Source organism: Heptranchias perlo, chromosome 25, assembly GCF_035084215.1.
Source record: "Heptranchias perlo isolate sHepPer1 chromosome 25, sHepPer1.hap1, whole genome shotgun sequence".
Lineage (NCBI taxonomy): Eukaryota > Metazoa > Chordata > Chondrichthyes > Hexanchiformes > Hexanchidae > Heptranchias > Heptranchias perlo.
The window spans coordinates 35,673,441-35,691,569 of NC_090349.1; the positions used below are offsets into that span (position 1 = coordinate 35,673,441).

General features: G+C 42.7%; 1 protein-coding gene across 3 annotated transcripts in view; it reads right to left on the minus strand.

Annotated features, from left to right (window-relative positions):
• Positions 1–11,500: 11,500 nt before the first annotated feature.
• The window catches only part of ptpn11a (protein tyrosine phosphatase non-receptor type 11a), a 43,607-nt gene continuing 36,978 nt past the window's right edge, over positions 11,501–18,129 (minus strand). The window contains exons 15-16 of one of the 3 annotated variants that reach the window (XM_068006003.1): positions 17,347–17,448; positions 11,501–15,422 (exon numbers count right to left, since the gene is read on the minus strand). In XM_068006003.1, the coding sequence (XP_067862104.1) occupies positions 17,379–17,448 (70 nt within the window). In that variant the 3' untranslated portion in view covers positions 11,501–15,422; positions 17,347–17,378. Of the gene's footprint in view, positions 15,423–17,341; positions 17,449–18,129 lie in introns of all 3 variants that reach the window. The other 2 variants (XM_068006004.1, XM_068006005.1) reach the window with 2 other exon arrangements.

The window sequence follows — 18,129 nt, forward strand, 5'->3', positions numbered from 1 at the left end:
TTACTTGTCCCATTACCACTCTCCTTGCCTTGCACCATCATCACTTTTGTTATTTAATCACTCCTGCCTTCCACCCTATCAGAGACCTTCCCTTTTGTTCTTTCCTCCTCCCCGGCTCTGTACTTGCTTAAAAACTGTTTAATCTTCAACTTCTTCTGGTTCTGACGAGAGGTTATCGACCTGAAACGTCAACTCTGTTTCCTTCTCCACAGAGGCTGCCTGACTTGCTGAGCTTTTCCAGTAGGTCTCTTCTTTCCCAGCACATTGCCTGACATTTTTGCCTTTTCTGTCTCTATCTTTCAAACACTTGCATATTTCATGGAATGATATAGCACAGAAGGAGGCCATTTGGCCCATCGTGCCTGTGCCGGCCCATTGTCCCATTTGATATAACCTTTGTGTAGAGCACTTTGTTCCAACTCTTTAAAATATGTTAATACATTCCAAATCCTGGTTGTGAAAGTAATTAGTAGATTTGAACTTTTGGCCTCGTGATCTGTTATTCTCCTTTCTCCTTGGCCTTGTCTTTACTAGACTTTGTCAATCCTAAAAAAGGATTTCTCCAGCCTGCTCGCGATGAAGGCCCACACTTGAAATCTGAACCTGTCTTTTCTCTTTCAGAGTCTGACAGACCTGCTGAGCATTTCCAGCATTTTCTAGTTTTAGTTAAGATTTTCAGCAGTCCAAGTGTTTCTTCTCAATTTAAGTTTATCCATGTATAACATGGCGACGTGTTGAGGGACAGGAACAAGGAGTCCTAGAATTTGTCACAAATATTTTGGCGTTTCAATCTGTTACGTAAATGCAACAAAACTTAGGATGAGTTTACTCATTAAGTTATTTGGTATAATATATGCACAATTATGTCAATTTACATGAACAAATACAGTTGGTTATAAAATAGTCTTTCCTACACAACTCAAAATCTAATCTCTTTCTGTGTATAGTTAATTCTGTTGGGGATAACGTATGACTAAATTATGGTAATCTGACCTAATTTATGTATGCAAATTAGGCAAGTTCTAAAACAAGCTTTTCCCTTATAACTTACCAAATAGCTTTATGATACTCAACTTGAACAGCCTGCATTCTTTTAGGGATAAAATATTATTAAATTATGCTAATTTGGCCTAATTTATTTATGCAAATGTAGTAGAAAATAGTTTTTCCACTCAAAACTGTAAGAAGTCTCTTTGTGAAACTTAGGGATTATAATTGGGACTGGGGAAGGAGGAACAGACAGATTGATGGTTTATGCTAATCAGACCTAATTCACAAATGTAAATTAACTCCATTACAATATAGACTTTAATGCTACGCTACTCCTGGCAATATATATTTAGTGATAAACTAGTTCAAGGCATTGCCAATCCAACATTACTACATTCAATATATACATTTTACCCATCACTGTGTTTAAATAACCGTTACCTAGGTGACACAGCATGGTAGAAATAAAAAGAAAACTGCGAATGCTGGAAATGTAGAATAAAAACAGGAAATGCTGGACAGCAGGTCAGTCAGCATCTGGAAGAGAAAGGAGAGGCTGATGGTTTGAGTGGGACCCAGACCCGAACATTTTCAGCATTTTCTCTTTATACTTGGTGGATGTGTTGGGGGTTGGAATATTTTAGCACTTTTTCCATTCAACATTAAGCAGTAATCTAATATTATAATGTAATATGATCGAATACAGCGGACTGTTACTATACTGCTAGATTTGAGTTACAATCCTGTTGTGCTTCCAAGGAAACCAAATATATTTCTGGCCCAGCTCAAAGGTAGACATGTGGGTTAGACACCAGCCTTTCACCTCTGGGACTGGGCACTGTGGGTAAGATGCCACCATTAACTTCTGGGCCTCAGTGATGTGCAGGGTGGAAATCACCCTTTACCTCTGTGACTGAGTGATGTGTGAGTTAGACACCAAACCTCTGTGACTGAGTGATGTGTGGGTTAGACACCAAACCTCTGTGACTGAGTGATGTGTGAGTTAGACTCTGCCTTTCACCTCTGTGACTGGGTGGTGTGTGGGTTAGACACCAAACCTCTGTGACTGAGTGATGTGTGGGTTAGACTCTGCTTTTCACCTCTGTGACTGAGTGATGTGTGGGTTAGACTCTGCTTTTCACCTCTGTAACTGGGTGGTGTGTGGGTTAGACTCTGCCTTTCACCTCTGTAACTGGGTGATGTGTGGGTTAGACTCTGCTTTTCACCTCTGTGACTGAGTGATGTGTGGGTTAGACTCTGCTTTTCACCTCTGTAACTGGGTGATGTGTGGGTTAGACTCTGCTTTTCACCTCTGTGACTGGGTGGTGTGTGGGTTAGACTCAGCCTTTCACCTCTGTAACTGGGTGGTGTGTGGGTTAGACTCAGCTTTTCACCTCTGTGACTGGGTGGTGTGTGGGTTAGACTCAGCTTTTCACCTCTGTAACTGGGTGGTGTGTGGGTTAGACTCTGCTTTTCACCTCTGGGACTGGGTGGTGTGTGGGTTAGACTCTGCTTTTCACCTCTGGGACTGGGTGGTGTGTGGGTTAGACTCTGCTTTTCACCTCTGGGACTGGGTGGTGTGTGGGTTAGACTCTGCTTTTCACCTCTGGGACTGGGTGGTACAGGAGTTGGAGAACGACCTTTCCCCTTTGGCAGTGTGCGGTGCATGGGTTGGACATTGTCCTTTCACCTCTGTTATCCAGATTTGAATCCAGACTGGTGAAAGTCTCCTCTTTGCCCTGCCCGGAATGAAATGAATTTAGGGGAGATCTCACCTACTTGTTGGTTGATCCTCAAAAAGATTTTAAAACTGTTACCAAAAATCTGTAACATCTGACAAAAATATTCAAATTTCACTGAGGTGAGAAAAAAAACTTTAAGTGACAGAAATATATGTTTTTGGAACATATATTTCTTGTTTTGTAACTTTGCATTTCAAAAGCCATTTAAGAATTGAACAATTTTTTGCAACCCCAGCCCCTCCCCCCAACCCTGGAAAGTTCCACACCTGATTCCAGTTAGGATGAGATTGGGATGGTCGAGTCGGTTTGGGTTTTCAGGAATCTCGTTGAAATTCATGACTAGAACATGCAAATTCTGTTTTATATAACATATACATAATCATAACCCTGTGCCAGTTCCACGTGGGCATGAGCTGACAGCAGTTCCCATCATTCATACTAATTGGCACTAAATTGGCAGCCTGACACAGGAAGGCTTATCAAGGATGGCCGGTGTTTAAAGGAACTGTCACTCAGTTGGAGCAAGTCCTCATTTTTTTTCTCTTTCCACATTTTTTTGAGTCCTTTTCTTTGCTCCTCAAAGGCTTCTGTGAGCACTAATCTGAAACTGGCTAATTGGAGATGGAGGAACAAATCTCAAAAAAGAGCTGAGATTACAGGTGGAACATCAAATATCTGCTATCCCATTAATCCACGGGATCGCGGTCGGAGCCAGAGCTTCAAGTTGTGATGCCAGCTGGAGTCAGGCTTAGGGTTAAGATGCCAGCTGGTGTCGGGCTTAGGGTTAAGATGCCAGCTGGTGTCGGGCTTAGGGTTAAGTTGCCAGCTGGTGTCGGGCTTAGGGTTAAGTTGCCAGCTGATGTCAGGCTTAGAGTTAAGATGCCAGCTGAAGTCGGGCTTAGGGTTAAGATGTCAGCTGATGTCGGGCTTAGGATTAAGATGCCAGCTGATGTCGGGCTTAGGGTTAAGATGCCAGCTGATGTCGGGCTTAGGTTAAGATGCCAGCTGATGTCAGGTTTAGGGTTAAGATGCCAGCTGATGTCAGGTTTAGGGTTAAGATGCCAGCTTTGGAGAGGGTGCAGAGGAGATTCACCAGGATGTTACCACGGCTGGAGCGCTTCAGCTATGAAGAGAGACTGGGAAGATTGGGTTTGTTTTCCTTGGAGCAGAGGAGGCTGAGGGGGGACATGATTGAGGTGTACAAAATTATGAGGGGCATAGATAGGATGGATACTAAGGAGCTTTTTCCCTTCGTTGAGGGTTCTATAACAAGGGGGCATAGATTCAAGGTAAAAGGCGGGAGGTTTAGAGGGGATTTGAGAAAGAACTTTTTCACCCAGAGGGTGGTTGGAGTCTGGAACTCACTGCCTGAGAGGGTTGTGGAGGCAGGAACCCTCACAACATTCAAGAAGCATTTGGATGAGCACTTGAAATGCCATAGCATACAAGGCTACGGACCAAATGCTGGATTAGATTAGACTGGGCTTGATGGCCGGCGCGGACACGATGGGCCGAAGGGCCTCTATCCGTGCTGTATAACTCTATGACTCTATGGTGTCAGGCTTAGGGTTAAGATGCCAGCTGATGTCGGGTTTAGGATTAAGATGCCAGCTGATGTCAGGCTTAGGATTAAGATGCCAGCTGATGTCGGGCTTAGGGTTAAGATGCCAGCTGGTGTCGGGCTTAGGGTTAAGATGCCAGCTGATGTCGGGCTTAGGGTTAAGATGCCAGCTGATGTCAGGCTTAGGATTAAGATGCCAGCTGATGTCGGGCTTAGGGTTAAGATGCCAGCTGATGTCGGGCTTAGGGTTAAGATGCCAGCTGATGTCAGGCTTAGGGTTAAGATGCCAGCTGGAGTCAAGGTTTCAGGTTGGCATGGCAGCTGGAGTCAGGCCTTAATGTTAAAGTGTCAACAAGTGTCATGGCTTCGGCTGGAAGCCCAGCCTGAGTACAGGCTCCACACGAAATCCCAGTGGGAATCAGGGCTGACAGCTTTTATAAAATAAAATCATTAATTTTAAACAAAACAGAGAACTTAATTTAAAACACCTGTTAAAAGAAGATGTGGAGACTCTCGATTATTCACTAAATTTCAATATTCACCGGAGAGGCAGTGGATTTTGGTGGCTAATTGAGGTTCAGTTGGAGTAGGAATTATTCCTCTTATTTTGGATAGGAGGGGGAGGGGCCTGAGTTCATTAACTGAACTATAAGAGAAGAAACAAGCAGAACCTTCTAGAGCACTCCCAGAGGCCCTGAAGAATTTTCTGTAAACAAGGCAACCCTCAAGGACTGACACAAACTTATATCAACTTGCTTTTAGAGATAAAAATACAATCTTCAAACAAATTGTTACATAGAATTACATAGAATGTACAGCACAGAAACAGGCCATTCGGCCCAACAGGTCTATGCCGGTGTTTGTGCTCCACATGAGCCTCCTCCCACTTTTCTTCAACCAACCCCATCAACGTATCCTTCTATTCCCCTCTCCCTCACGTGCTTATCTCGCTTACCCTTAAATGCATCAATGCGATTCGCCTCAACTACTCCTTGTGGTAGCGAGTTCCACATTCTAACCACTCTCTGGGTAAAGAAGTTTCTCCTGAATTCCCTATTTGTTTTATTAGTGGCTATCTTATATTTATGGCCCCTATGTTGTTTCAAATCATGAGATATTTGAATAATCAGGGAATTACAAAAAAAAATTGAGAGGCTCAGATGACATCATAAAACGACAGAGCTAACCTCAAGTGATTTATTGTCCCATGAACCTGGAGGTTATTTTCACTGAGATTGCTCTCGCTTTATGTTTTATCAATTGATAGCCAAGTTCCGCACCCATGAGGACGGCCTCAACCGGGATCTTGGGTTCATGTCACGCTACACGTTACCCCACCAGCGAACAAATGTTATCTGTTTTTAATATAACGGGTCAGTTGTTGTCTTTTCTATGTTTCTACCTCTCTATCTCTGTTTTTTTTTTGTTTGTTTTTTTTTTGGTGATTTGTATATTCGGAGACCTTGCAGGTAACACCTGTCTGTCTGCACACTGATTGCCTTGGCAATGGGCAGTTGAAAAAACTGTCTGTAATCACCAAGCATTGTTCTGTGATTTATAAATGCGATTTCATTTCGAGGATTTCATTTCCAACAAACGTTCACCTGAGGAAGGAGGAAGCCTCCGAAAGCTTGTGAATTTAAAATAAAATTGCTGGACTATAACTTGGTGTTGTAAAATTGTTTACATCTGATTGTAGCCAGAGCATCTACAGCAACAGCTTCTCTTCCCGACCCCCCACAGTTACCTCTGGAGTCTCCCTATCCTTGGCTCCCTCCTCTTCCTTATCTACACGCTGCTGCTTGGCGACATTATCTGAAGACATGGAATTGGCTTCCACATTTACACTGACAACATCCAGCTTTACCTCTCTACTACCTCGCTCAACCCCTCCACTGTCTCTGTGTTGTCAGACTGCTTGTCCGACATCTAGTGTTGGATGAGCCGCAATTTTGTCCAGTTAAATATTGACAAGACAAAAACCATTGCCTTTCAGTCCCCACCGCACACTCTGTACCCTTGCCACCAATTCCATTCCCCTCCCCAGCCACTGCCTCAGGGTGAACAGGTCTCAGACTGTTTGCAAACTTGGCATCCTACTCGATCCCAAGCTGACCTTCCAACCCCATATCCTCTCCATCACAAAGACTGCCTACTTCCACCTCGCCTGCCTTAGCCCCTCTGCTGCTGAAACACTCATCCATGCCGTTGTCACTTCCAGGCTCAACTATTCTAATCTTCTGGCCGGCCTCCCATCATAGCAAAGCCTGATTCTGTTCTCACCTGAAATCCACCCGGCAGCACTATCTACACCAGGAGCATACACCCTTACTGACTTTCCCTCCTTAGCTCAGGGATGTTGAGGGCAATTGGAACTTCCTTACCATTGCCCCAGCTAACATCAGCAGAGATCATGGGCTATGCCCAGGAATTTCCTGGTCGATATGGTTCAGTACCACACTGGGCAATGCATTTTCTCACTGAGCCATCCGAGGGCATTCTCCAACAACTAACGGCATCAGTCCTGTTGTGTGCTATCATTGGGGGAGGTGGGGGGGGGGGGTGGGAAAGAGGAGAGAAGTTTTCTCTGTTCTCACAATTGATATTGAAGGCCAAGATAACCCATGGGTGATATTGACACGGAAAGATTTCATTTGTGTTGGAATCAGTGCAAAAATGACCAGAATATAATCTACAGAAGTTTCAGGAACCAACACTGAGTGTAACGTGAGGCTGCTCTCTATATCGGGCAAATTACCCCAGGTGGAATCACAGGAAAAGTGATGAAATATGACTCGGAGTAGGCGACGTTTACTTCATTAGCTTCTGAGGGAGGGGAAGGTAGACACCGAGTACACCCGAGGTCAGTCTCAAATGCATCTCCTACCAGCCGGTACTAACAGAGGCCTGGGCGTAGGCCGCCATCCAGCCAGCCTGCCCTCTTACCCAGAGAATGACGCGCACACCTCAATCATCAAACAAAAGCTAAATACTGCAGGTGCTGGAAATCTGAAATAAAAACAGAAAATGCTGGAGAAGTTTCAGGTCGAAGACCTTTCGTCAGAGTCTTCGACCTGAAATGTTAACTGTTTCTTTCTCCACAGATGCTGCCTCACATGCTGAGCTTCTCCAGCATTTTCTGTTTTATTTCAATCATCAAACACCGATACAATTAATTTGTTTTTGCCATGTTTAGATCTTGAGATTTTCATGCCTTTATACCCCTCATCCTCTTATTTTTGACCCACCCCCCCCACTTTCGCCCCTGTTCTCTTGAAGCTGCTGACTCTTACTAGATATGAATCCATAGCCCTGCAATACATTGCTCCAAGTGGCTATTTTTTTATGAATGAGTCTAGACAGGCAAGGTGACAAGACTACTCCTGTCTGCCTCCAACCTCTACACACCTGCACTTGCTACGAATGGTCAAAGGATGGTGAACAAAACACCCCCCCCACTTCAGATTTCCTATCTCCTAGGGCACTAAGGCCAACTAGAGTTGCCCTACTGCTGTCCACCTGAAATCAATGAGCTCAGCACAGAACAGAGGACTTCCCTGGTCTGAATGGTTCAGTGCCACACCAACCAAGTTGGTTATCTGGAGGAGAAGGCAGATGTCGAAGGAGAGGTCAGTTCATGGACAAGGTAAGGAAGGAGCAGGACTGACTGGCTTCTGTACAGATATCCCTGGACTGGATCGTGAAAAGTGGATCGAGGAGATGGAAAGAAAGCAATAAAATGTTTTATAACAGGTATCTCTCCACAGGTGTTGGGTATTATTTTCAGGTAGCTGTCAGGCAGTGTAATGCAAATGTCTGAGCAGATACTGTAATTGAAAAATGCAGACAGCTGCAGTGTCTTGTCACCGCTGACTTTCACTCATCACAGTCATGGAAAAATGCTAAGCCATGAATATTCTCCGGGAAATGCCGTTCGATCAAGTGAAGCGCTACTACTAGATTTATACTTTGTGCTGTCACTTCTTTCAGCCTGACTGGCTGAAAGCATAGATTAAAGGGAGCGTGTTGGGAGTCTTGCCTCAGTCTCTCTCTTGGGAGTTTCGGCTTTTCAGTAACAAGAAACGCAGCTTTCAGAGACCAATTCAAGTTGTGCAGCATCATCCTTCATCTCCAACTTGAATCTATTATTAATTCTCACTCCTGCGTTCCTAAGTTGCAAACCTCTAGACTATAAAACAGTAAGAGGGGTAACAGGGGGCTAGTTAGTAACTACAGACCCAAGGTGAGTGCTAACACAAGTAATAAAGCACAGCCTGAAATACCAGTTTAACTAATAATTAACTAGCAATTAATAATTTTACATTTTGCTTCTGAACATTTTTTTACATCAAAAAGCAACGATATAATTGCAAGTATTCTTCATTTCCCTAAATGTTTATTACGTAAAGTGCCTTTTGTGGTAAGTTCATACTTGCTCCCTCTTTCTCCCCCCCAGTAATAAATCAAGAATTATCACCATTTTGCAACAATGACACAGTTTTTTTGTTGCCCCTTACCTTTCCCAGACAGCGGCACCTGAGAACGATTGTCAAGTCTCTGAACAGCCACCTCTCACCCAGCCTCTGCCTCAGGACCAGACACAGTGACGATTCTCTCAGGCTTGTTTTTTTTTGCTCAAGAATTCTTATTGTGTGAGAATGCACACAGCTGTGAGCATGCTCACTGAGTGACAGGTCCCTGCTAGTCCCCACTAGAAACCCTGTGCCACAGTTAGCCATTGGCCTCTCTGTGACTCCCCTCGGATTTTTGTTCGGAAATTTATTAGAATTTCTTTCAGAAAAAAGTCTTTTAATCCTATCCTTTCTGAAACACTGAATATCGAAACTGTTAAAACAGTCTGGATGTCAGACTGAAGAAAGCTAACTCAAGCAAAAATTATAAAAGGTGACAGCGCGTGTTTGTGTGTGTGTTTGGATAGAGGAGCTTTATGCAGTCCAGGTGGACATAGACACAGCCAGAGTGTGTGCATTTTAAAGGCTACTGTTTTTTTTAATATTAATGTTTCATACACATTAAACGAACCATTCCATCATGCGCCCATGATGCATGCGTTCAAGTAAAGGAAAATGAAAATAATCTAGTTTCTATGGAAACCAGATTTACTGACTGGTTTCCTTGGGGACTGTAGCTGACCCTTAATAGTTTTTTTTATCCCTTTAAATATGCAGTGTAGAGATGCTTAAGGTACAAACCCAGTTAAAGGCCCTTTCTGAATCTCCTGTGGAATTTTTAACTAATAGTTTTGAGAGGGGGCTATGTCTCTAGGGCTGGAGTAATGTCCAAGACACAGGACTGATGTGCAAAGGGCTGCCCAATGAAGTGCAACACTAGGAATGGGAATATGAACCTAGCTGTGGAGCCCTTTACACAGCACAAGAATAGGCCATTCACCGGGTCAAGCCAGTTCCTTCCATAGGCTATGCACAATCTACCCTATCATAGATTCGACCAAACCCATTTAATCTCCTAAGGAAGGTTCTGAAAGTGAATCCCTGTCTCGCCCCCACTCCCCTCTCAAAAAGATTAATCAAACGAAACTTCAGAACATCTTAATCCAGTACTCGTGCTGTTCACGCACACACTTCCAGCAAGAGTCACCAGATGGCGATCAGGTGCAGTGATTTCCCCCCGCCAAGGGGCACCAAGTAAATCAGGCACCAAGCCTGCTGTTTGTACGACTCTGTTCCATGCCAGGCAGCACATTTATTCATTCAGCTCAGTAAATGGGAAAGAAAGTTTTTCAGAATTTCTAAATATTTATCAACATCTAATCCTGCAAATGTTACTGGCTTGAAGTAGGCTGGCAGTACTGTTCCTTTGTGACAGCTATAAAACACCCAATGCAAAAATTCAAATAGAGGAGCTGAGGGTAAATCAATTTACTTGGAATTGCAAGGAATTTTTTCCCCCCCCCAACTGAATGGGGGCACAGTCTCAGGATAAGTGGTCGGCCATTCATGACTGAGATGAGGGGGAATTTCTTCACTCAGAGGGTTGTGAATCTTTGGAATTCTCTACCCCAAAGGGCTGTAGATGCTGAGTCATTGAGTATATTCAAGGTTGAAACGGATAGATTTTTGGACTCTAGGGGAATCAAGGGATATGGGGATCGGGCGGGAAAGTGGAGTTGAGGTCGAAGATCAGCCACGATCTTATTGAATGGCAGAGCAGGCTCGAGGGACCGTATGGCCTACTCCTGCTCCTATTTTTTATGTTCTATGAATGACCCCAGGAAATGTTTTAATGTACACAGCCCCGTTAACATTAATTGGAGAATGTTTCAAGAACCCAACAGGCCCTCGGGGATAGGATGATGTCAAACGACTCAAATGGATTATCATCGTATCTATCCCAAGAAGATAGAACAACAACTTGCATTTATATAGCGCCTTTAACATAGTAAAATGTCCCAGGGCGCTTCATTGGAGGGTTATCAATCAAAATTTGACACAAAGCCACATAAAAGGAGATATTAGGACAAGTAGAGAGATATGTTTTAAAAGGAACCTTAAAAAAAGGAGAGAGAGGTAGAGAAGCAGAAGTTTAGGGAGCTTAGGGCCTAGGCAGCTGAAGGCATGGCCGCCAATGGTGGAGTGATTAAAATTGGGGATGGGCAAGGGCTAGAATTGGAGAAGTGCAGAGATCTGAGGGTTGTAGGGCTGGAGGAGGTTACAGAGATAGGGAAGGGTGAGGCCATGGAGAGATTTGAAAACAAGGATGAGATTTTAAAATCGAAGCGTTGCCAATGTAGGTCAGCGAGCACCGGGGTGAGATTAAATATTCATTAGGCAATGCCAAGTTTTGCTTTCAAATGCTTGTAGATTGAAGGAGCAAAAGGCCAAGGAAGGTAAGCAATTTTAAACTAAATTCTGGGAATGAGTAGTAGAAGTTGCAATGAGCCTTGATTATAACAGTGAATGCAAGGAAGGTATATACAGGTGGAGGGGCATTCCTTGGTTTGTCAAGTTTTTTTTGTATGCTGGAGGGCAGCTGTCACACCGACCAGTAGAAGGCAGTTCCTTGCCAACCTAAATTCAAACTAATGAGTATTCATTTCACTGAGTTTCACAGGAGTGTGCGTGTGCGTCACAGAATACGATCATTCCACAGAGACCTGTACTTACTGGATATATTCTCCAGAAACAAGAGGGAAGAGAGAAAATGATAAGCAGATACTCAGCTTATATAAAATGACTTTATTCCTAATTTTAGATCTGATACATTACAAATACATTTATACTCTGATATCAGCTTATGTAGCTTTAAATCACAGCATGACTAGCAAAAAAGGAAATCGACTACCACCCATATATACTTTTATAAATATAGGAAAATCATTTACTGTGTCTGTACATAAACTAGACATCTGAATGGTATGTAGTTTGACAAAATGTGAAATTACGGGATGGATAATAAAAAGCAGATGTCATTTATAGTCATTGCACCATTATTCCGATCGTTTACAATGGGTCATTCAATTTGTGATTCTGCAGGTGAACAAACAGCCCATGTAAAAATCTGTAGCATTTGAGCAATTTAATTCACATTAAAAAGGCCAACTGATTACATCCAGGACTTTCTACAGTTAATTCTTCCCCCCTGTTTTTTATATTAAGTATCGAGTTTAAATGTTGCGAAGTTGAAAACTCATTAACAAGATAGTCAGCTCCAGATAAACGCATTAATGAACCAAGTGCAGAATTTCAAGCTAATGCAGACTTCCCCAATTAATGCTCAAATACAAAACTTTATTTAGCCATGTAGCAGTAACGTGCTGGAGCATCAACACGGAGCAGCTGGGCAATGTGGTGGGTTCATTCCCGGGCCAAGAGTTTCTGATCTCAGGTGTATAAGGAGACAGTGAGCAGAGGCCAGAACCCCCGTCACAAATAGAGGGTGGGAAACAAAGGCCATAGTGGGAAAGAGATTCATCCCTGGGATGCTCTCCTGTGGCTTCTAGCAGCTGGCTGACAACACAATGGTAGAGGCCTGGAAGCAGGTCACAACCCACTATCCGGCTAGTCAGCTACAGGTGGCATGGGGCTTAGGGGGGAAAAAGGAGGAAGAAATAAAGGATTCATAACCTCAAAATTAACAAAATCCTGGTTCAAGCATAAAATCCTCCAAACAGCAGCTCAGGTCAGTAAATACAATAAAATCCATGGTCACATTTTAGACAATCAAATAAATTCTGTATAAATGCTTTGGGGAGAATTTCAATCACTTTTACAAAAACTGCTGAAAGGCAGCTGTCTATTATATAAAAAAGTCACAATTCCCTTTAACGATATTACACTAGCATCAAAATGATCTTTAATTACTGCGGCTTTAAGACTGCACCTCCACCCTGCGAATCATCACGTTCTTTTCAGCCTGGAAGAGGCTGAAGCTCTGGGGAACCACCTGATAACTGCCTTACAATCTAAATCTGACTGCAGCAGAGAGAGGAACAAGCAGAACTTTTACTCAGTTTAGTTTACTGCAAAGTGATAAAGTTTAGATTCCCATTTCAAGTTTTTTTTAAAAAAAAAATTATTTTGATAGCCTCAATATATTTAATTGTGAACTGATACAAGAATACTTCCCAACTCACAGGCATCACTGGAGGCCAGCTACCTTCAGTATGCTGCCAGCAGAGGGCAAGGTAGGTGGAACTCTTGTAGTTTGCAACTGAACTCTTCCGCTTCTCACCAGATTAAGTTTGCCCAATAGGTTTGGCATGTAGGCCAAAAACACTTTGTACAGTGGTTCAAAAGGATCATTTGCACAATGGAAAATTCTGCTTACACATTTCACTGTCTGGAAACACTACTACATCATGTGTCCAATCCTGTACCTGATCCATGTTTTAGCCCAGTACAAATTAGGATTTCTGTAGTGGTTTGTAGACAGTGGAGAACCACCAAAGATGCTAAACATCTGCTCTGTTCTAGTGGACACAGCAGTTTTCCAATTACCCAATTAATCCTTTCCCACATTGAAGTGGAAAGTAGAGGAACTCCAAATGTTGTCTTCAGAGCATCACCTGCTCCCTCAAGGGTACATATAGGATCTTATTATTGAGTTATGTCAGATTTAATATGGTCTAATAAAGTAGGTAACCTCTCTACCGTTTTCCCATTCACCCTAAACCCTTAAATCTAATTCAGGAGCATCTGTTGTGTCTGGGATATGACTTACTGGCATACTGTTCTAGACATGCATATAGTCCTAGGAGGACAGGAGAGGGGAGGGGACGCGAGGACGAGGAAACAGGGAAAACAACAAGAGAAGTCAGCACCAGTTCTGTCCAAACATGGTTACAGAAAACCCAGGGTAGTTTTTGTGAGGAATGCAAATTCACTGCATATTAGTATCTTGGGATATAGGTCAGTGTTGACTGGAATGGACTTGTAGAGGCCCAGGACAATGGCCTACTCCACTCTACTGATTCAGACAGCATTTAGCTTGAAAAGGTCCTTGTTGGTGTGGTTTCCTCCCCTCACCTCTTCTGAATTGAGGTGGGACAAAATGGTGTCTTAAAAACTGATCTTGTATTTGGACTGTTACTACCTCTTAAGTGACTCCAGTACCACAGGGCAATAAGTGCTGGCCTTGCCAGGGACACCCACATCCCATGAATGAATAAAAAAAGCTACCACAGAGGGGCACCCTAGAGAAGCCGCATCTTGTCCTTCCCCAAGTGCCAGAAAAATGCTAAGCAAGAGTGGTGCTGTCCCAGTGAGATTTAGTTTGTGAAGTACATTTACCTAATCCATTATCTCCTTGAACACTAGGAATTCAACCTACTGTTGAAGGTAATGTTAAATTGTGCTCCATGGAGGATTTAAAAGTAAATAGTTTCATATAAAAAGTTCATAGAAAATAAAATTCAAATTTACATACAAAATGTTTAAATCAAAACTGTACGTAAGCCTTTTTATAGGACTCAGTTCTGTTATATGGAACGTACGCACATTGTGACCAATACTGAATGGAGGAGAACAACTCAGGAAGACTGAGCTAGGGGTGGATTGAGGGGGGGGGGGGGGGGGGGGGGTAAGGCAGGCATCAGATTTTAATAGGCACAATGGAGGAAGATCACTTGTTTCTGGCTTGAGATCTCTTACAGGAGATTGGCACACCTCTGACTATCCCAGACATACAGCTTACCTTACTCACTGTGTATGGAGTACTAAAAGAGTTAATTGTTACAGGGTGAAGACAGGCAAACTGGTCATCTATAGCCGTGGCTTGGAGGGATACAAACTGAACCCCAACCCCTATCCAAGTGTCAAGTTCCCTGGCGAGCAGGTCCTACGTTCATCAGAGCTCAACTGTACTAAGGCTGCTGGGTGTTCTCATTATTACCAGTGAGAACAATCTTATTGGCACAGAATGAAAATGAATTTAAAAAGTCTGATATGAAACAGATACACATCGATATGGGGTAGTATATGTCTAATCTCCAACACACAGTATTAACCCTAACAGGGAGGCTATGGCTTACAAAGACAAGTTTTAAAAAGTCTCAATACTTCCAGCAACTTAACAGGGAGGGGAGGAAAGAGGGGAAATCCTGTGTGCAAATTCCAGCAATCCCCCTTTTTAAGCTCTTTTAATAAAAACAATGAAAGCCAAATGTACAACACATAACACTCTCATGGTCTACGTCAATGTTACCGAACATGTTGCTAAAAGCAAACTATTATTTAAAGATCCACATTAATGTACGATTTTCTACTTAACCTCACTGGGTTTTTACTATTCTGCATTTAAACAAAAAATTAAAGTGAGTTCAAGTTCCCAAAGAATTACATGAAGTAAAGATGACTGCAGAAAGGCTATGACTGTAAAAAGGCACTTGGGTTTCACGTCAGTAAAATACTGAAAAGCGATGCGAAGGATGCATATAGTATGGGTGATGCTTCACTTTCTAGCACAGAGACTCTTGTTCTGAAAGAATGAGGATGGTTACTGTTCACTTTTAGTGTTTAAATGGGGAGGGGGGGAAAGAAAACAAATTCCACGATACTCAGAACTAAACCTTCGACGGTCACTTTTCATTCCACTCACGCCTGAAGTGTTTTCATTTCTTCTCTGCTTTTCACAGCCACCTCAACTAGTTCCTGAGGGGGGGGGAAAAAAAAATCAAATTGAAATACATTTTTAGCACAGCTCTTGATGTTCTGGAAAAATGGAAGTGGTTTCATTTAAACACACACCTGATAATGGAGTACAGTAACCAGTACAGTAGAATATAGTGGCCATCTGATCCAAACAACTGAATCATCTGTTTATTCAAAACACATTAAAAAAAAGACCACGGCTGAAATAAACAGTAACGTGATACCCAGGTTCACGTAGGAAGTGCTTATGATTTAATTCTTTGAAAAGAAATATTGTCAGGATCACAATTTTGAGAGCTGGAGTTCAAACAGTCTGTGTACCTAATCGTGCAGTTGTTGCTATGCTGCAGTAACTTTTTTTTTGAAAAAAAGGTAATAATTTATGAAGTTGTTGGGAAGAACGAACCCTGTGGCTAGAAAACACTGGAGATGGCGGCCTTGGTGAGGCTGTAGTGTAGCACAGAGCTCCTCATTCTTATTTTATCAATTATCTCCTGGCACCAAGCATCACCCCCCCCACCCACCCCACACAAAAGCTGCGTTAGAGACCTGCTCCCAGACCCCTCCAAATGCCACTTGTTAGCTGGTTGCTGGAGGTACACACAGCTGCCCAGCACAATCACTCTAAACCTTTGTCATCCTCATGTGGAAAGTGCTTTGATTCTGCTAAGCACCCATCACCTCACCACCCCGGAGGAAATCTACAGGTTTAATGTCGACACCAGCACCAAAAAGCACTGCTATTAGCAGCTTGAACACATAATTCATACACAATTTTGTTAAGGAACAGAAAATTTTCAAAATTTTGAATCTTAACTGTTTTCACTGGGGAGGTGTTGGGGGGAATTGATGGAATTGTACAATGTGATCCCAAGAAAATGAGTAAAAATCCAGAATACCATACATTAAAGCAGCAATTAAACCTATTCAGTCACCATAGACCACCAGCTGATTATAAGCATACAAGGAAATACCAACTAAGGTACCAGCAATAATGGAAACAGCATATGCTAATGTAGAGATATAATGCAAGCAGGATTTCAAAATTCTTTAGGACTCACCATTGATTCAGTAGCAACTTTATTGCATGGCCTCGTACTGAACCCTATACAGCAGGAGGTCCCAGGTTCAGTCTTTGCCAAATTAGCTGCTCTCATCTAGGTGGCAAATCAGAGCCCTATAACTGATCTCTGGGTTAGTGAGGCAGAAAAACAAAGTTCCTGCTCCTGATCAGTATCCAGTAACACCATTTTGCTCTCTTGTGGACATCAGGCGAGCACAGGATTGGGGTCAGGTCTGACGCCCCACACCATTCAATATCCTGCCAATATCTGATGTCACAGTTCACATTGGAAGAGTGGCTGTTTGGGTGAGGTGATGGACAGCTCAATCTGCCTGTGAAACCGTAGCCCAGCCAAGAGCCAGTACCTTCTGAAGAGGGCAGATGATTGAGGGAAGCGGGAAAGCATTTTTGGAATGCAAAAGTTGTAGGTTTTACATGACTGTTGTCCCCCTTACTCCCGCGCCCTCCCCCACCCCCCCACAAATCAGTACATTGAGCAGAGGCTGAGGACGCCCACTCTGGAAGGATTGGAAGACAAACCTATATACATCATTCTTATTTGACCGAAGCGAGAAAGGTTTGCAAAATCGAGGAGAACAGCTTTGCAATTCATTAGTTTTACTGCATGTGAAAAAAAACGTTAAAAACTGAAGCAACTGTTGGCCTTAGGAGTTAAATAGCCTGCTGACACTCACCATCAGATTCAAATATCAACCACCACCTATCAGGGTGAAGTTTAAGAGGGTGGTGGAACTGTACCACAGCAAGAGTCATCACTTTCAGGAGACGTGGTAGACAGTTAATTTATTTTCTTTTTAGAATGGAGGAGATATAAAGTACAAGTAACAAATCTTACCGTACCGTTCCATTCTGTTCCGAACACTGGTATTATCTCATCTATGGCCCTTTTGCTGTTGCATCAAGCCAACATTTTCATAGATCCTGCCACCCTCATCTTTCATCCTGCATCAGGAAGACACAGTGTTAAGCTAAATATGTTCACCACTGGATGTGTGTATGAGCAGATCTTGGGGTTATAATTTAGGATTTATCCACCAATGAAGCAAAAGCACTAAAAAACAACATCTTTCCAAACCATCAGGCTCCCAAAATTCAAAACAGGACACCAACAAATAAAAAATATAAGCGCAAATGGGGCTGAGTTGCCTGAGCTTCAAGAGCTGGATTGTCAGGGCGAGGGCCACAGGTTGGACACCCGAGGTAAGAAGCCATCATAATGCAGAAAGTATTTAAGGACCATATCAAAAATCACCCTCTGTCTCTCTCTCTCTATCTATCAGATGGTATCGACCTACGTATTTCCAGCACTTTCTATTTTACAATCTGCCTGAAAGGAGTTGAGTGGATAGAAGAGGAGGAAGAGAAAAAGGGTCAGCAATAGGGGACAAATACAGGAAATTCCTTATTAATTCAATTTCACCATGAGGTTATGAACTGGAAAGCTAACTCACTGCTACCATAATCACAAAATTAACAATTAATGCATTCCTTACCACGGATATATTAATGTTCATTCCCTGTGGTATTAAATGCAATGCTATTTTACACTGCAATACTGCAAAGTAGTCACCGTAACAACTTTGTGACAGAGTAATTCTAGCTATCTTAGTATTGACTTTGTAC